General features: G+C 42.4%; 2 protein-coding genes across 3 annotated transcripts; one reads left to right on the top strand and one right to left on the bottom strand.

Moving 5' to 3' along the window:
- Nucleotides 1-1093: 1093 nt before the first annotated feature.
- Nucleotides 1094-7873, top strand: LOC132469236 (SAM pointed domain-containing Ets transcription factor). Of its 2 annotated transcripts, none has more exons than XM_060067272.1 (6): nt 1094-1560; nt 4131-4528; nt 5174-5371; nt 5856-5891; nt 6092-6226; nt 6547-7873. In XM_060067272.1, exons 2-6 carry the CDS (start codon nt 4141-4143, stop codon nt 6723-6725), a joined length of 936 nt encoding a protein of 311 aa, XP_059923255.1. In that variant the 5' UTR covers nt 1094-1560; nt 4131-4140; the 3' UTR covers nt 6726-7873. The 2 variants fall into 2 exon arrangements, with proteins under 2 accessions (XP_059923255.1, XP_059923181.1); XM_060067198.1 differs by having other exon boundaries at nt 1095-1560; nt 4123-4528.
- LOC132469146 (protein kinase C and casein kinase substrate in neurons protein 1-like) lies at nt 7214-18803 on the bottom strand. The gene is made up of 7 exons (XM_060067105.1): nt 18354-18803; nt 16577-16732; nt 14079-14254; nt 12645-12765; nt 12097-12203; nt 10955-11163; nt 7214-10120 (listed from the first exon to the last, which is right to left on the bottom strand). Exons 1-7 carry the CDS (start codon nt 18546-18548, stop codon nt 10011-10013), a joined length of 1074 nt encoding a protein of 357 aa, XP_059923088.1. The 5' UTR covers nt 18549-18803; the 3' UTR covers nt 7214-10010.
- Between the last annotated feature and the right edge of the window lie 18 nt (nt 18804-18821).

The following is an 18821-nucleotide window of genomic DNA, read 5'->3' as shown; positions in this document are numbered from 1 at the left end:
TAATACTGGATACTAATCTTACTTTTGACAAACAGGTTAAAACCTACTCTATTGCCTTTAATTTAACCTTTATTTTACCTCATCTTTATCTCATCTTTTGGTTCTTTGATCCTGATTGATTCATTGCAATGTGGCAACTTCTAACCTACATTATCATTTTTATTACTGTTATTATTATTACTATTGTTTTTCTTGTTTTTTTATAGCACTTTGGTCAACTTTTTTATTTTTTTTATGTGCTTTACAAATAAATGTACATTACATTTACATTACATTAAATTACATTTTACTCAACAATAGATTTCATTATATTTGTTGATTTCTGTTAAGTATATTTATTGCTTTCATAATTTGCATGCAGGCTAGAAACTGCTCAGCAACATTTCAACACTCCTGGGTAAACAGAGCTGTTTAGGCTAACCAAACATTGCACACCTTTTATCCCACCGACTCCTCCCTTCCTTCTACTTTCAATATATGTCTCTACAAGGAGCACAATTTGTGACGCTGTTCAGATTGGCCCTGAAGTCTGCTAATGCAGCTATAAATACCCTTGTGTGTCCACTCTGTTTAATTGTTGGAAGTGGAAGTATTTTCCACTATTTAGATTGAGAACAGGTTTAGAAAATATAATAAGATGAATTATAATGGCAACTATTGACCTAAAAAGAGCAATATAGCCCTCAATAGCAAGTGGATTTAAAGATCATATATGTCTACAGTGGAAAGGTCCATTTAATGACAGGTGGAGGTTATCAAAGATTTGCATCCAATTTGAAACTCACCAGATTCAAATGTAAGATTTCTGTCTGTAGAAATTACATTCAATGTATGTTATTATCCATCTAATCATCGGTTTTCAGTGAGCTAATAAATCCGGGCCGTTTGTTGTGAACACACCAGATCTTTTCACACTTACACCAACATCATCCACTACTATTCCTTGCTATACAGCCGCTGACACCTTGTTTCTCTCAGGTATTATTAACAGCGTCAGAAAAGAAGCCATCAAAGATGTGAATTATTCAATTTTAATGGTCCTACAAGCACAGCGAAAGGAAGCAAACACCCCAGCATCCCAGAATGAAATCTCCTTTGAGTACCGAGGAAACTTCAGTAGGAACCTTCAGTAGAGGTTCTCAGTTCATACATGGCCCCAGGCCAGCATAAAGTAGCCATTTAAAAACCTACTAAATAGGACACACCCTTTTGTTCAGCATTGATACGTCGGTGTGACTCTTTTGTGAGCCCAAAAGAGTTTCTCTCACTTTCTCTCAGAGAGAGACAGAGTGAATGAGTGAAACTGGAGCGAGAGCTTCAAATGCAAGAGCAGGATGATGATGAAGGGCTGTGCTTCCAGTTTTTTTTGACCACCTCTTCTGCACAGGGTGATACCCTGCCAGGCCTGACATTCACACGTCTGGGCCTATTCTCAACCATCCGTCTTCTCTGGTGGAGGACAGAGGACTGCTCGTGAGGAACTCCTTCCCTGAGGTGGACCTGTTGGTCGTGGTGTTGGAGAACACACCGCACATCCTCTGACCCTGACTACTCAAAAAGGTGAGCTTACATGGCCTTTTTAGTTTATTTTTCTGTCAATATTTTTTCTGTCATTGTCTTGTATTCTCCTGATTCTGTGATTTGCTAAAAAAAATTGTAGTCGCACCTATATCTGTGTTGCATTTTTTAATAACATAAAAATTATATTTAATTATGGTAACATTTTATGGTAACACGAAAATCCCCACACAAATGCCAAAACATTAGCAGAGTTCATGAAAAGAACAGTTGTTTCCTTATGATATGCATCAGAATGAAGAAAGTTTGTTTTTCGATACCTTGCTTCCTTCATATTTGTCATAACTTTAAAATGCATGCACACACATAAACACACACGCATGTGCGGAAGTACACACACAAAAACACACACACACACACACACACACACACACACACACACACACACACACACACACACACACACACACACACACACCCGAAATAGGCGTGTAGAATAAAGATTAAATTAAAAGGTGTGATATCAATGTCTGCTTTTGTCCGGTGAAAAGAGGAATGCAGTGAGCAACAATTAGCCAACAATTTTAGAATCCCATATCAGTTTGGAAAAAAACTAAAAATGACTCATTTTCTATGTGTACACATTTTAAACAAAGCATGCAAGAGATTAACACGCTATCACTCTCTCGCTCCCTTGCTCTCTCTCACACACACACACACACACACACACACACACACACACACACACACACACACACACACACACACACACACACACACACACACTCACACACACACACACACACACACACACACACACACACACACACACACACACACACAAATACACACACACACACACACACACACACACACACACACACACACACACACACACACACACAAATACACACACACACACACACACACACACACACACACACACACACACACACACACACACACACACACACACACACACACACACACACAAACACACACACACCTTGTCATCCTCGAGCATGCCAGTTAGCTTAAGGTGAAAGACAGCCAGAAGAGCAGGTTTTCAGAGTTTCAACACTTCCTGCCTCCAGGAAATATAGATGAAAAGTTGAAAGGGAGTTTTAATAGCTTTTTATTTTTTTAGATGTACTATTTGAAGTATGAAAAAAATATAATAGACATGGTTGGTTTTTTAGAGAATTGATCTCTTGATAATCTACATATATTTAAATACACCTAACCGTAAATCTGGGAGGCATTTCCAAAAAACGGAAAAGGCTATAAATAGATTGCACAGCCTCAATTAAAAACTTTTTATGTGAAGGTTTTCAGGTTTGATATATGTCACTTAGTTTTCTTCCGTTTATTTCAGTCCAGGATTGAATGTTATGATGCTTGTGACGACCAGGGGTAACAGTATTCTCAAATAACATCTAATTGTTCACTTTCAAATCAGCTTGCAATAACTGAAATCCACCCGAAAAGGAAATTGAAAGGATATTACGTTTAATAATTTGGCAAAACAACACACCCAAAACTAAATCAAGGCAAATAGATGACTTTGTACAGGCTGATCTGTTGTCATTGGCATTGCACTATAGGGCTGCTAGCTGCCACCTGCCCAAGCAATCAATTTAACAACAAACAGCAATTCACCAATTAACCAATTAAGTCTCCCAGACACAAACGACAGAGAAACCAACAAAACAGTACAGTGATGGGAGAGGAGGGATGAACAGAAAAGGTTACAACAAAACTAGTTGGAACAAAACAAAATACAAAAACACATTTGCTGGTACTAATACTGCCAAATATATTGTGCACACATCATTCTTCTAGGCTTGCCATTTGTTTTGCTGTCGTTGGCGGAAAGTGCTTCATCATTGTTTGGGTGTTTCATTGTAATTGCTGCATGTGAACATGCAGCTTTGTTGACCAGTTCACCACGGCGATACGGTATCGCTCAGTGAGCAGTCTACTCACTCCGCACCAAGAACGAGACAGCTCCCCACCCTTTCCTTGAGATTCTGGTTCATATCAAGCCATAGTGTCAAAGCCAATTGTGGCTGCACTTTCTTGGGACAATCAGTTAGACATACAGTAATCCCTTGAATTTGAATTGTATCAGCAATATTTGGTAGGATTATCAACATGTATTGTATGTACTTACTCGATCTTAAGTACATGCGTACTTAATGCAAAGTTCAGGCAAACAAGCCGTATGCAATTATATTAGTTTCATTAAATTGACCTATTCACTTCCAAGTACCTTCCCACTGAACAAGCACCGTTATTCAAATGTAAAGTTTATTTACCTACTGCTCTTTACCTAAATTTATACATTGATGGTGCCAGAGACAATCGAACCAGTATCAGGCTCCACAGATACAAGGCTGCTATTGAAATCAACAAGCTCAGCTGTCAATGCACCGTGACTCACTGCATGCACCTTGCAGCCACTGCCCTCATCTTCTTCTTCTTCTTCTTCTTCTTCTTCTTCTTCTTCTTCTTCTTCTTCTTCTTCTTCTTCTTCTTCTTCTTCTTCCTCTTCTTCTTCTTCTTCTTCTTCTTCTTCTTCTTCTTCTTCTTCTTCTCCGCCAGTGCCACAGACACCCAAGCATGAGGAGCACAGTGTGTGAGCAGATCGGGAACACCCCACACCCCCACACACCCCCCGACCCCGAGGGGACCTGGCACGACCCGGGGGACGTCAAACCGCCTCGCAGTCTACTGGGACTACCGGAGCTGGGCTGGCCGGACATCTTCCAGTCATGCAGTGAGGCGATGGACGATGAAGACGAGCCCTGTCTTCAGAAGGCCGCACCCCACAGCCTGAGCCCCGCAGAGGCACTGGGGGAGGTGGTCCACAGCAGTCCCAGCAGCAGCTCTCCCTCACTGCTGGACGGCCAGGCAGAGGAGTGCTCCCTGGAGCAGGTGCAGACGATGGTGGTGGGAGAGGTGCTGAAGGACATCGCCACGGCCTGCAAGCTGCTCAACATTGAAGCAGGTGAGGAGGGTTGTCGCGGTGAGCTGTGTGCTCGTGTGTGAACAGACGCACAGACAACGCAACGCAAAGGATTGTTGTTGTCTGTTGAAACACCTGAAGGACAGCCGACCACTCTCATTTATGGAGGGCGCTTTGTAGTTGTTTTCAAGCCAAATGATTTACCAGAAAAAGTTATTATCTGCAAAGATACAAATGTACATTTTTGATGACAAAATATACACTTCGCCTTAAAATAACTAAATTCCATTGGATATTAATTTACCTGTGGTCAAATAAGTTTCATTCTTCCACAATGATGTTTCCCATATGACTATATGTATCATTTGTATATGAAAGTAGTGATGAATGGGATAGAGCTGGAGGGGAGAAGGATTTAAGTGTTATTAAACTGTATTAGCATACCGCTGTTTCATTCAATTCAACTCAACCGTGCTTGTCAAGAGCAGTTAGTGGTCGACTGCCAGAAGAAGGCACAAATCAAACAAGCAACTCCTTTTAATTATATTTGACATAGAAGTTGAAGGCTAAATTAGGTAACTCACGAATATCTAATCTTTTTTTCGCAAAACCTGCTTTGCCACATAAGAGGTTCTAACTTTGAGGGAGGATCACCTCCATTAACCTCTGTGTTGTCTGTGTGTGAAGATCCCCTGGACTGGAGCTGCGTACACGTGCAAAAGTGGCTGCTGTGGACGGAGCACCTCTACAGACTGCCCCAGTCGTGTAAGATGTTCCAGGAGCTGACGGGGAAGGACCTGTGCTCCATGAGCGAGGAGGACTTCAGGCAGCGCTCGATGCAGTGTGGGGACATGCTGTACGCTCACCTGGACATCTGGAAATCAGGTAGGATGCTAATTTGCGGCTTTAGTCGCATCTTGTTAAGCCGAGTTAGAATTGGGAGACTTAAAGCTGCTATGGGTAAGAGTGGTGAGTCTTGAAGAGCAAGAGTAGAGGGGAGCAAGATTTTGAAACGATCAAAATAACATCCCCTCCCTTGGATCCCAACTTTTCTGAATGCGTTGGTCTTTCACCTGTGATTGAATGGCAAGTTGGTTCCCCCAAACCAATCAGCAAAGAGAGGCCCTGATTGATTAACCTTTTTTATTTGGCTCATACAGAGGCAGGCCCAGTCATATAGAAACACAGTGTATTTCAATTATTAATGGCTTGCAGAGGGCTATGACATTTCCAACAAATTGACCACAAAAAATATCTCTTCAACCTTTAAATGGCATTGAAACAAATATGATTGTTATAATTCACAACGTCAGTATTTAAATGTGATGGTTTGACACTTGATCACTTACTCTGTCCCTAATCTCTGTAGCTGCTGGTATGAAGGAAGGGGGAGAAGGCAAATCCAGTAAGTAGAAAGAAAGCTTTTCCTGGGGCAAAGTCTAACAGCTAGTCTTTGTATTATATCCGTGATGAATTGCAAAATTGAACTGATAAAAGTGTGCGATAATAAAAACCACATGCATTCAAACAATGATGAAAGTTGTACTTGCTGGGCGTAAAAATGATTTTCCATCATGTCCCTTATCTGGGCGCCATTAATTGCAGGTGGTGATAACGCGTGGTCAGAAGTGGTCTCTCACTACCCCAGCCAGCCTATCCACCTGTGGCAGTTCCTCAGGGAGCTGCTCCTCAAGCCCAACAACTACAGCTTCTGCATCCGCTGGATCAACAAGGAGAAAGGTCAGTGGCTGTAGAGGAGACGTTGGTCAACTGAAGGGGATTTAATATGAAGGAATTATAAAAAATAATTCTAACCCTAACTCTAACCAAACACTGTAACACTTTGATGTAAATTGACAGCGAAATTCGAACAGTAATCTAGTACCTTACTGGCAAAACTGCTGCAAGTACTTTACTGTAATTTTACTGTGAACATTTTTAAAGTTGAACCCTAGTAAAATATAATATCTATACTATATTTACAAAATAAGAACCATCTATAGAAAAGGCCCAGGCTCTATACACACAAGTTGAACCCGTGTTGCTTCCTTGCCCCACAGGGATATTTAAGATAGAGGACTCAGCTCACGTGGCCAGGTTATGGGGCATCAGGAAGAACCGGCCAGCTATGAACTATGACAAGCTGAGTCGATCCATACGCCAGTACTACAAGAAGGGCATTATCCGCAAGCCAGAGGTTTCCCGGAGGCTGGTGTACCAGTTTGTGAACCCTGTATGACAGCGTGTGTCCAGCGGAGCCTCAGAAAAGGAAAACAGGAAAGGACAAAGGAAAATAACTCTTTCTTATTTTTCGATTTTAAAGACTGCCTACTAGAAAGATATGCACTCCTGCCTGTTTTGTTATGATTTTTTCAATCAGAATAATGGGTTGTTATTCCAAGTGACTTGGGTTTTTACTGTGTTGTACTACTCCCTGATGAATGGCACTTGGTTTTTCTCCCCCCTTTACCTTGTGTTACCTTGTGTAGAGGGGAGGGAGATGTGACTCACTGTATTTTCAAGCTCTAATTCCAAAGAAGGTAGGTATTTAGTAGATAGCCGTGCCTTGCACAATTCTTTTGGCTTTATATTTGGTCATTGTCTAAAACAATAAAGCATTTCTCAGTTCTCATGAGTAATCAATCACAGGCATATAATATATGATACAATGCAAATCAGATTTTATCCTCTGGGAATATTGGACATGAAAGAAGCACACGGACACCATTGCATTTTTCAACAAACCTGTTTTCTCCTCTTAAACCAATATCGCAATATCCACAACCATAACAACAAATTTGATTCAGGTTTTCACTAATAATATTATCACTGATCATTATCATCTTTATGCATATTTGATAAATGGAGTTTGTGTTACATTAAGATGAACAGGCACTACACCAGTTAGGAGATAAAAGTACATCACTAACTATGAACATACATCTTCTTCTACTCTGCTAATATAGGGTCTTTACAACATGGACTGTTGTCACTCCCCCTTTGTGTGCATAAGGAAGATAATCAACATAAAAAAGCATTTACATATACACCTTTTTTACTGCCTCAACATAGTTAGGTTTCATTTTCAACTCAACACAGTTGTACAGTTACAATAGAATATAATCTTTAAATTACATCATCATATACAAATCTGACGGCGTGAGGGTGACGTCACGCCCTTATATGGTACATTGACAATTCCATCGTGATGAAATTCATACAATATGGTACTTATTATTTCATGTTTTTCCATTGTTATTTTTAATGAAACACTTTTACATGTATAACACTACATTTTGCCTGTATACTCAATCGCATTTTTTTCTTCTTTTTATATTTCTAGAACATGTACACAACTCATACACACTGGATGATGAAGATGACATTTTTTTTACCAAAAAAATGATCAACCGGTTAGTGTTGATAATAACTTTTGCGTATATATTTGTGTGTGTGTGTGTGTGTGTTCGATGTATGTGCATGTGTATGCGTGGGTGCGTGTGTGTGTGTGTGTGTGTGTGTGTGTGTGGGCGTGTGTGTTTTAAGAAGATAGAGGAGAGGTTAGTGACAGGAGTTGTTTTTGCTAGGCTGGACAGCTACTCTAAGACACAGCTTGTGAACAGTCGAGGTGTTGCTCCCACTTTGCTAAGATCCCCCCACCGCACACACGGCTGACACACCTCAGCACTGTTGATTCCAGTGAAGTACGACCACTAAAGGGGCAACTAAATACAGAGGATCTCTCTCTCTCTCACACGCACTCTCTCTCTCTCTCTTGGAGGATTTCCGGGAGGTTTCCTTGCCACTGGTGTTGCCGTATCTGCTGAAGAACTCAATTTAATCGAATGCCTATTTGTTATCAGGTTATCGATGGAATAACATCAAGTTCTGCATGTTGTAAATATTTAGGCCATAACGTGTTGCACATGTATAGGATACATGGGAGACGGGGATGGACTGGCCTAGTGCTCGTCTACACTGTGTGATGTGGGGGTTATTGCGGTGTGGTGAGTAAGAGGGAGCTGATGGGCTCCTGTCGTTCTTTGGCTCAGCGGGGACACAGGCCAGCATATCACTATATATCTTTTTTTTAAATGACAAACAGAGGACAACATGGAGACGACCTGTCCTCTACTCAGCCCACACACTAGTACATTCATGTTGACTGGAGGCCCGTCTTGGGGGTGACCAGGGGTACTGGGGCATCGACTACGCAGCTCCCTCTGCAAGAGGCGAGTTCCTGCCATAAGCGTCGTCGACACGGACCCTCGTCCCCTATGCTGTGGAATCACCTCCGCTCTGTTGTGTCAATGACTTGATCCGACTTGATAATGAAAGAAATTAACAGAAAAACAACCAAAGAAAAGAACAATAATCATCGTCATCATCATCATCATCATCTTCATCATCATCATCATCATAGACTGAACAATGAGGAGGCGTGGTGTTGTTCAAGGATAGCAGCAATGGAACCAATCCAAGCGAGACAGAGGAGGAGGAGGAGGAGGAAGAGGAGGAGGAGGAACTGAGATCTTCACGGGCTGAACCCTGAATGAAACCTTCTGTCAGGACGACAGAATCGTTCTCGATATGGAGGTGGAGGGATGATCAGGATGATGACGATACGGTCAGAAGAAATTAAATGTAATTAACAAATGTGATGACATTTGAAGACATTTGATTAACTATGAATAAATGAGGAAACGTGACTGGCCTCCCTTAGAAGTGTTGTGAGGCCTGGTCAGATATGTCCAGAAGCACATGCCGCAAAGGAGAAACTGACGTTTCTTTGCATTTCTTTGCATTTTCAAAAACAGTTGTTGCATCAAGTTGTAGCCTAAACGTGGCCTTGGGTTACGGGGAATGCGTGTTGCATAGCGCATGCTGCTATGCAAACTAGCTTTGAAACAAGTAAAACACAGAGCACTTCACACACTGGAAAAGAGGGGATCGGACCAAATCACCAAAAGGATACAATTTGTGTTACTTTTTAACAACACATAGCATTCCCAATGTAAGAATGATGACACACACACGGCATTGAAATGCAACAGAGAAATGGCATCATACTGTATATATATATATATATATATACACAATGCAGTTCGACAAGCTTGTCTTTGTAGAATAGGTATGATCTAATATATTGTCCTCCCAATTTGACAAGAAAACCACAATGCAAGCATGTTCAGATTTTGCTCCATTATATTGAATACAGCTACGTAAAGCAAAATGTATCCCTGCAATGGCTTTCTGTTATGCTTGGAGTGTGTATAATATACTGCTATAACCGCCGACGCTCTTATCTCCTAAATGTTTATGTTCACCCACCCCAAATGCTTGATAAAATATATTATACCGATATATCGTCTTTTTAGGTTACTAAGTTTTTATTTCGGCAAGACTGCTTGGCTCATCAGTCGGACAAGGGATGTGTTGCTCTTAAGTCTCTGGCTATGTGCGGTGCAATTGGACGCGACAGTTCAAGCTGCCTCCAATGGCTGGTCCCCGTCCAGTCACGTGTCTAGATAGGCTCGACGTAATTGGCTGGGTAGAGTCCTTCCTTGCCGGTATCCAGGCGACCTCTACACCAGCCTTGGTCATCTTCGTCTTCGGTCTTTGTCAGCTCATCCCCTGTGAAGTGAATGAATCCGTTTTTATTAAGCAAGCTTGACACATAGCTGATACTCATCTTCATGGGTAATTGTTGAGGATCCCTTAATCAAATATGACATTTAGCTTTTCTTTTTAGGTAGCAGCTTGTCCTCAAATTGCAAATGGCGTCACAGAACTGGTTTTACCCGCGTTATACCGCCCTTGCTGAAGAGCAAGGGCTGCTAGATAAGGGCTAATTGCTTCAAAATTCCTGTAATTTGTGTTTCACACATCCATTATTGACTAAACACTGCTATCTGCAAGGGTGGATAGAGTGGCCTGACAATACAAGGCCCAGAGTACCCGTGATCTGCAGCCACCTGCAGAACACATCTTCTGTGATTAGGGTCACATCCACATGGCAAGGTTAAAGTGGCCCAAAGCAGTTATTCTTTGGCCCCATTTGACAAAAAATAGACTTCTATCAGAAAGAAATCCAACCCAAATCTGATCTCTGAGCCTCGACTCCATGTTAAGGCAAAAGATCAGATCTGAGCAGAGACATTTGAATTTAACTGTTAATGCCTACAATGGGAAAGAAGGCTTGGAGCAACAAAGTTTTTTTCACAAACAATATGATCATTCTTTGATCTGTTACGGAGAAAAGCAAATGTGACGTGAATGTAGTGTGCTGTATTTTTGCCTGCATCTTACCAGACTCTTATTCATCCACATATTTTGGACGTGAAAATTGTAAAACATTATGTGAGTCTGTCCCGGGTGACGGTGTGCTTTGGGCTGTAGTGAACGACACCCGGGCACGGCGGCCCTGTTGTTCTCTACCGGGGGTTCTTAGGCGGTGTAAGGGAGTACCTGCTTTGAAGGTGAGCTCATCCTGCTCCTGTCCTTCGTAGTCATACAGGGCGCGGACACGGACCCCTGTGGCCTGTGGTTTCCCCACGCTAGAGTCGTCTTCGAAGGAGTTTCCGTTGCCACCATTTTCGTTGCCAGAGTTCCCGGCGGGTTGCTCGTCGTCCGACCACTCGGTGGAATAGGCCTGGTTCTTCTCGTAGCTGCTCACGCTGCAATGGCAGAGAACATCCAAAGTCAGATCTGATGGTCAGCGGAGTTGTATTAAAGTAAACCACAACAAGAAAATATTAGATGCATTTTTACAGCGCTTTTCTAATCAATGGCCGCTAAAAATGCTTTACAATATTGCCTGACGTTCACCCATCCGTGCACCCATTCATACAACGACGGCAGTTTCAACCATGAAAGGCGACAGCCAGCACGTTGGAAGAAGTTAGGGTTACCAGCCAACCTGCTCAACCTCCTGAGCCACATGCCGCCCCGGCATATAACTTTTAGCACTTCATTCACAAGAATTACAATAAACTGGTTTAAAACATGATTACATCTGCAGTATGAAACTTTTTCAATGTAGCCATCACTTAAGTGAAATAACATTTTCAAACATTTTTCTCCACAGACCAAATCAATTTACAGAGAGAAAAATTAATTAAGCAATTAGCCACAAGAGGCCGTTGTCTTAAGGATTTTAGAATGGCAATGTTAAGAAATGGTAACGGTAACACTTTATAACAAGGTGCCATAATAAATAGCAAACTAGTCATTACCCAACCCTTTGTTAATATTTGTTAATTGTTACGAAAATATATATTTGGCACAAGTTAATCGTTCTTTTTCACTGACCACAGAGTGACAATTTCATTGTGTAGGTGACTGTACAATGACAATAAATGCTATCTTAAACCCTTGAATATAGTAACGACTCAATGAGATCGGTTTAAATGTACACGTCATATCTAGACAAACAGCAAGTCCCTATAAGCAGTCAATGTGGCATCTATGTATAGACGTTGATGCTTTTGTGAAACAGGACTATTGATGAATTTACCGTTGAACAAGATTTCGTTATTCTTCTCATCCCAGAATGAACTGAGGATTTGGGAGGATGCTGAGGCCGTGGTCAGACATATGTTCAGACCTACCTGCTGCGGTCGCCGGGCGGGGCCACGTGGTCAGTGCTGGGAGTGGGCGGGGCTCCGTCCGGCTTCTTCTTCTTGATAGGAGCGCTCGCCGCATCGGGGTTGTACTCCTGCAGTGCAGAACACAACACAATGATCCATACAATAGAAAGCGAATGGGAAACCCCTTCCTGCTCCAGCCGTCTCTCCTGGCTTCACTAAAACATCTTTGACCAATAAAATAATACTTTTGTATAGATTTTGCGGACCAAATCTTAATCTCTCATCATCTGAGAAAGATTGTGGACAGAGTACCTCACAATATGTCATACAGTAACACAAAGACCTAAGGGCTACTGCTATTGTTTACACTCCTGGCAAGCACACTAATGCTAAATGCTCTTTAGGCAGAATCTGTAATATTGAGCAATTACACATTGGTGACGGATGTTTCAGTGAAGCAGGTTACAATGGTTCGATCACCCAGACCGGTTTGGCCTCTAAAGACCCCTTCTCTTGGTTCACCGTCTGCTGAATACTATGCACACAGTGACATAGTGGGTAGAATGTACCTCAAACGCTGGCCAATTCATATGCATCTCAGGGCCGTGGTTGTTGCTGAACCACTTGAGGTCCTCCTGGGTGTTGGCCCCCAGGATGGTGCGCTCCAGTTCCCTGTATACTGTGGCATAGCTGAGAGAGAGAGAGAGAGAGAGAGAGAGAGAGAGAGAGAGAGAGAGAGAGAGAGAGAGAGAGAGAGAGAGAGAGAGAGAGAGAGAGGGAGAGAGAGAGAGAGAGAGAGAGAGAGAGAGAGAGAGAGAGAGAGAGAGAGAGAGAGAGAGAGAGAGAGAGAGAGAGAGAGAGAGAGAGAGAGAGAGAGAGAGAGAGAGGTCAGATAACATGAATGGAATAAAAATAATTAAAAAAAAATATCATTGTGATACAATATGTGCTATATGCAAGGAGTAACAGATTGTTATTGTTGCTTCATATATTCAAAATGAATGTGTGTATTAAACAATAGCCCAGTGGCATATGGATCTAGGGATCTGGGAGTTCAAGAAAAAAGATGAATAAATATAAGTGAACTCTTGTACGCTTTCTTCCAGCTGGAGGCAACAACGGTAAAGAATGAATGAACTTTAATAAACCAATAAAAATACATCTTTCAACTAGATTCCAAATATTTGAATATTTCAGCATAATGGCTCCATAATATATCATTTGTATTTAAACAGTCAAAGGCTGTTAAATGTTTTTACATGTGCCACGAAACGTTTTCAACTCCAAAATGGATTGGTACTAATGGCATTGGCTGTTTGATCAATTAATTAATCTTTACATTTAAATGGCTTAGTGATAATTGTGTTTCAATTATTTAATTGAATGTGGAATGTAATACAAATAATATATTAAACTGAATTAATAATAGAGCTTGAGTGATGTGACTATTAAGGCAAATATTAGTGCAAATTGACGACATTATCCACTGGAGGTTATTACTATTTAATCTCCAAGAAATGTTTTGTACATCAAAGGCTTGATGTACAGCTAATGAAGTCTCCTACCAACGCTTCATCAACGGGAACAGGGAATGAATAACTCGTTCACGTTAAAAGGATAGACGGGTGAAGAGGGTAATGTAGAGAGATATGTAGATGTCATATGATGCAGTCACGTTGCACGGTTTCAGGACATGAATGCATGTACTGAATGGAACAAATGAACACAATAACCCTCACAAAACACACGTTGTGTGTGCAATAGACCTACAAATAAATACCTCTTTGTATAGGACGGGCCTTGAGGTCGTTTTTGTAATCTCTGAGTTAACTTCTTATTGTTTTAGCTCTGCTTTACATTCTGCTCTAGCAATGTGCAGCACTTTGAGGTCTCAAAATGAAAAGTGAATCCCAACAACAGGAGGACAAACTAAACAAAGTGAAGTAAAGTGAGTGTAAGCGGGTAAGAGCGACGGCTAAAGCAACCCAGTGGACGTGAGCCACCTTTGGTTCTCAGTGAGGTTGAGGTGGCGCTTGATGTCCAGCAGGGCCTCCTTCAGGAAGGTCAGCCTCTTGACCTCGTGCTGCTGGCACTGGTCGAACACCGTCTCCATGCTCTCCATGTACTGCGGGGTGCACTTGGACAGCTCGTCCAGAGACTTCTCGTACTTCTCCTTGGCCTGCGACGGGATATCCGGGGGAGAGAGAGAGGGAGAGGAGGAGGGAAGGTCAAGCTGGTTGGTAGAGCCTGTCATCACAGCTTCAGTCTCACAGTGGCCTCACTGGGGCCGTCTTGACACCGTCCCCAAAACATAAAACCTGTGAACCCTTCCTGAAACCGAGGAGAGGGAGACACATGGGAGAGATCCCCTCTAGGTGTTCCTGTGTGCAGTAACAGTTCTTGAGGACCATAGGTTTCGATTGGGCAGACATAGGTGACAAGTGATAGCAAATAGCAATGAGCCACCATTGTAGAAATAAAGGCAAAAGAAAAATATCAGGATTAAGGGTACACCTAACATAAAATGTAAAGATAGAAGGGTAAACATGACATAGAAAGTAAAATAAAATGAGGCTGAGAGGCCCACTCTTGTCTCAAGGTGAAAACACAATGCAGAGCCCAAGCTGTGAATTCAAGTCAGACAGAATAAAGATTGATGGCCAGTGCCATTGGCAATGTACAATGTGCAAATTGCAAAAAAAAAAACAATGATTAAATAATGTTTTAACACAAATCAATTATTGATGCATTGCCAACTTTTGCAAACAGCTATTTCCCAGTTTGAAAATAGTCCTGTTTGGAAAAGGCTATGTCAAAACAATTGTAGTAGCCAACTGAAGGTCAAACAAGCTCGGTCTGGCAAGAGGGAATTTAACTCATGGGAAACATAATGTTTATTATTTTATCTTCGTATCACTCCCTTTCAGGACTTCAAATAGACCTTCACAGTACATTTAGTGCCAACAATTAATTTGTTATAGTATCAAATATGGTATTACACAATGTTAACGAGCTTCATGTATATTCAACCTAAAAGAGATTTGCGAACATAATTAAATACAATTGAATAAAAAAGATTTGATATAGCTCTGTGATATTGAGAATGAGAATGAAGTGTGCTCAAGTATCTCCCCCTTGATAAAGTCCTAAAGGAGAGCGTATGAAGAGGACTAATTTACAGACAGTAAGGTCAATCTACAAAGCTACGATTTTATACTATTATTTACTATTATTTACACAGAGGATTAAAGGCAGCACAGGAAATCTAAACATCCATCAATTATGCATGGCCATACTGTACTGCGTGTGTGTGTGTGTGTGTGTGTGTGTGTGTGTGGGTGTGTGTGTATGTGTGTGTGTGTGTGTGTGTGTGTGTGTGTGTGTGTGTGTGTGTGTGTGTGTGTGTGTGTGTGTGTGTGTGTGTGTGTGTGTGTGTGCGTGCGTGTGTGTATGTGTGTGTATGTGTGTGTTTGTGTGTGTGTGCATGCGTGTGCATGAGTGTGTGTGTAAATGTGTGTGTCTGAATGCACTTGCGTGTGAGTGTGTGTAAGCACCTTACTCTCTCTGGCCTAGTATAATCTGCTCTCCTCATTACCCGATCTCTATGAATAGAGGGAAAGATAATCTCCTGCGGGCCGAGGTAAACTGACAAGCGTCCACAGGTACTCGGCCATTGACTAGGATTTCTACACATTCTTCCGGGGCCAATGCAAAGCCTCTCGGACAAGAGACTAGGACTATATTAGGACAATAGTGGATGCAAGCATGTTCAAGGGAGAATCCAGCAATATACATAGAAAGTGTCGTCCCCTTTCTTCCATTTAGAATAACTAAACCACAAAGACCGCATTGTGGTATTTTTCTGAGGGCACGTTCGATATAACTTTCTCATCCATTGATCTGGTGGGGCTAAAATAAATTTGCATATACCACATCCATAGATCATGTTAATAATTCAACCAAATAATTATTAATTAATAGTAATTATATTACTGTGGGTTGACCACTGCAGCCGAGCTCAATAATGACATCTATCTAAGTCATTTATTGCTTTGTTTGTGTGCAGATGTGGGTGGGGCACGAGAAAGTAATGAATGTTGTAATGCCTAATGTTAAAATTATGAAATTTCCCTCAGATTAAAAATTCAGAACCTCCTATTCAGGATGTTATGCGTGAAGATGTTTTAGGAACAACAGGCCGAAACTATACTTTGCGCTCACATATATAGGGAGGGAATATGCAACCCTGATCAAAAAAAAGAGTAGCAATCACAACTACAATGCCAGTAAAGCACCTACCACACGTATCACGTATAAAGCGTATAAAGTGTATAGGCATTTAATCATTCTACTCTGTGATCTTGGTAAGCCTGTAACAAAAATCCAATAAATGGAGAAAAATATAAAGATAAAGATACGATTAATTTCCAAGTAAAAAAAAACACACTCCTTCCATTGAACTTAAAAAACATAACAAAACGACAACACCAAATGGAGTCACCTTCTGCGTGTCGTGTTTGCACTTGTCCGTCTTCTCGTGGAGCTTCTTCTGCTGGTCCTGTGTGACCGAGGCCTCCGTCTTGCCATTGGCCTCCCTGGTGGCGGCCATCTTCTCCTCCTTGCACGCCAAGTGGTAGGTCTTCTTAGCCGCCTCCATCTGTGGGCCACGGAGAGACAAGTGGTCAGGGCCGCCCCGCTGCTCAGGGTCTCGTGGTCCCCCGTAAGGGTTCTACTGCTAGCAGAACACACAACAACGCATACTGCAGCCGTGACGCTGAGACGCACCCACTGCTCCGAAGCTGTTTGAAAAGAACGAAACCAAAACAGATCGACCGACTGGAAGTGGATGAGGGTGAAGATTATGATCAGGAAATATAAGCACACGGGTTTGTAATAAAATAATCAATAAAGACCCGGCACTTGAATAAAGAGTGGGTTCAGAGAAAAGGAAATGAGAACAAAGAAAAAGTATACTGCCAATGAACAGCACTAATGCTGTTATTACTACGATAACAACAACACACTTCCTGTTTGTGAGTGAACTTACACATGGAAGAAGAAACTGAACAACAGTGTTTATCAGACAGGTTTGTGTCCAGGGAGAGCTGTGCATGAATTCTTTCCATATCCTGCAGCAGCAGGCCTATGGCTGTTCAATTCGCTGATGGCCTAAATGGCCCTCTGAATAAACTCAGTAAAGTAGGTGACCTCAACAGACACAGAGAAGCTCAAGCTGGGTTCGAGAAGAAAATCCACAGGCTTGGACTATTGCATATTATTTAATCATTTATATATATGGTCCTTCATGGGCAAGATTGGTTGAATTGTTTGGACAAATCATAACCGATTGAAAGCCAGATCCTCATAATGTATGGCTTTGGTTCCCAGCCCTTTTTTAGCTCATGACCCCATTATATTGGATCACGTGCGACCCCAACGTCTTGCTAGCCAAAGTTCTTACAATTGCGTCCATCCATCTCAACACATTCAACATTTCATCCAATCACCCCTTTACTGTATTTTAATTCATAAAAATGTATCCACAAATATTTATCGTTTATAGGTCATAATATGAAGATGAACTTACCACTGATATCCTAACCATACAGGGAAGAATTGTTTTTGCTTTGTAGTTCGACAATAAAATCGAAATTTTCACAATACCAAACAGAAAAGTGGCAGGTATTTTGCTTCAAACCACTGCGAGGAACCTTTAGGCCGTTAGCAGAAATACATTTTAGACGCTTCTGCTATGGTCCCACATAAACTCAGCCAGAACTTTTAAACGAATCCTTCTTCCCACATCCTTTCCAGAGAACAACATCCTTAGACAAGTATCTGTTTAAGTTTAACAAACCTTATTATAGTGGCCACTTAGTAATATATTTGTTAAGATCATCTTCTGAAACCTCCATCTTTCCACCACAAATTAGTTTCCCTTCGGAAGATTACTATTTAAAACAAACTGGAACCAGTGAGTCCCTCTGCCCCTCACACTCTCTGATTTCCCTACGGCCCTGTCCACTTTCACACCAGCAGTTAGACTATAGCCTAGTCAAACCCCGGTATGTTCGACGACTCTCCCTGATGCGCCAGAGACAGACGGCCCCAGCCTGGACCCAGTGTGGCCCCGGCCTGGACCCAGCCTGGACCCAGCCTGGACCCAGCGTGGCCCCGGCCTGGACCCAGCCTGGACCCAGCCTGGACCCAGCGTGGCCCCGGCCTGGACCCAGCCTGGACCCAGCCTGGACCCAGCGTGGCCCCGGCGGCCCCCTCACCTCTTTGAGCTTCTTGGCCCAGGGCTTCTGGGCCTTCTTGAAGCCCTCGTCGGCCTCCTTGGCTTCCTTGAAGCCGCCGATCATCTGCTTGTGGTAGGCCTCCTTCTGCCAGTTCTTCACCTTCTCCACGTCCTCGTTCACCAGGCCGTTCTTCACCTCCTGGTGCAGCTCGCTCACCTTGTCTGCCTCCGTCATCACCGCCAGCCAGGCGCGCTCCACCGAGCCGTACTGCGGGCCTGGTGGGGGTTCGGACAACGAGAACCACAACCATGGAGAGAGACTGAGCGGGCAGAGCGAGGGTTGATATTAAGAGAGGAGATGAAGAGGAGCGGGCCGATGCTGGATGATCAACATATAACCATCATGCCATCCAGGGTTAAGGAGCTAGGAGGCAGGGTGCAGGATAGTCTAGCAGTGGCTATGGTGTTTGTCCCGCAGGCAAAAGGTCCTGGGTTCGAACCCAAACGC

The sequence above is a fragment of the Gadus macrocephalus genome, chromosome 1 (genome assembly GCF_031168955.1).
Source record: "Gadus macrocephalus chromosome 1, ASM3116895v1".
NCBI classification, from domain to species: domain Eukaryota; kingdom Metazoa; phylum Chordata; class Actinopteri; order Gadiformes; family Gadidae; genus Gadus; species Gadus macrocephalus.
The sequence above is the reverse complement of the archived record's forward strand: the minus strand, read 5'-3'. Positions and strand labels throughout refer to the sequence as shown.

Coding starts and splice junctions, on each gene's coding strand:
- LOC132469146 (XM_060067105.1), bottom strand. CDS start 18,548: ATGACGGAGGCAGACAAGGTGAGCGAGCTGCACCAGGAGGTGAAGAAC. Junction 11,164..12,096: donor CCGCCCGGCGACCGCAGCAG/GTAGGTCTGAAC, acceptor CTGCCATTGCAG/CGTGAGCAGCTACGAGAAGA. Junction 10,121..10,954: donor TGAGCTCACCTTCAAAGCAG/GTACTCCCTTAC, acceptor TTCACTTCACAG/GGGATGAGCTGACAAAGACC.
- LOC132469236 (XM_060067272.1), top strand. CDS start 4,141: ATGAGGAGCACAGTGTGTGAGCAGATCGGGAACACCCCACACCCCCAC. Junction 5,892..6,091: donor AGGGGGAGAAGGCAAATCCA/GTAAGTAGAAAG, acceptor CATTAATTGCAG/GTGGTGATAACGCGTGGTCA. Junction 6,227..6,546: donor CTGGATCAACAAGGAGAAAG/GTCAGTGGCTGT, acceptor CTTGCCCCACAG/GGATATTTAAGATAGAGGAC.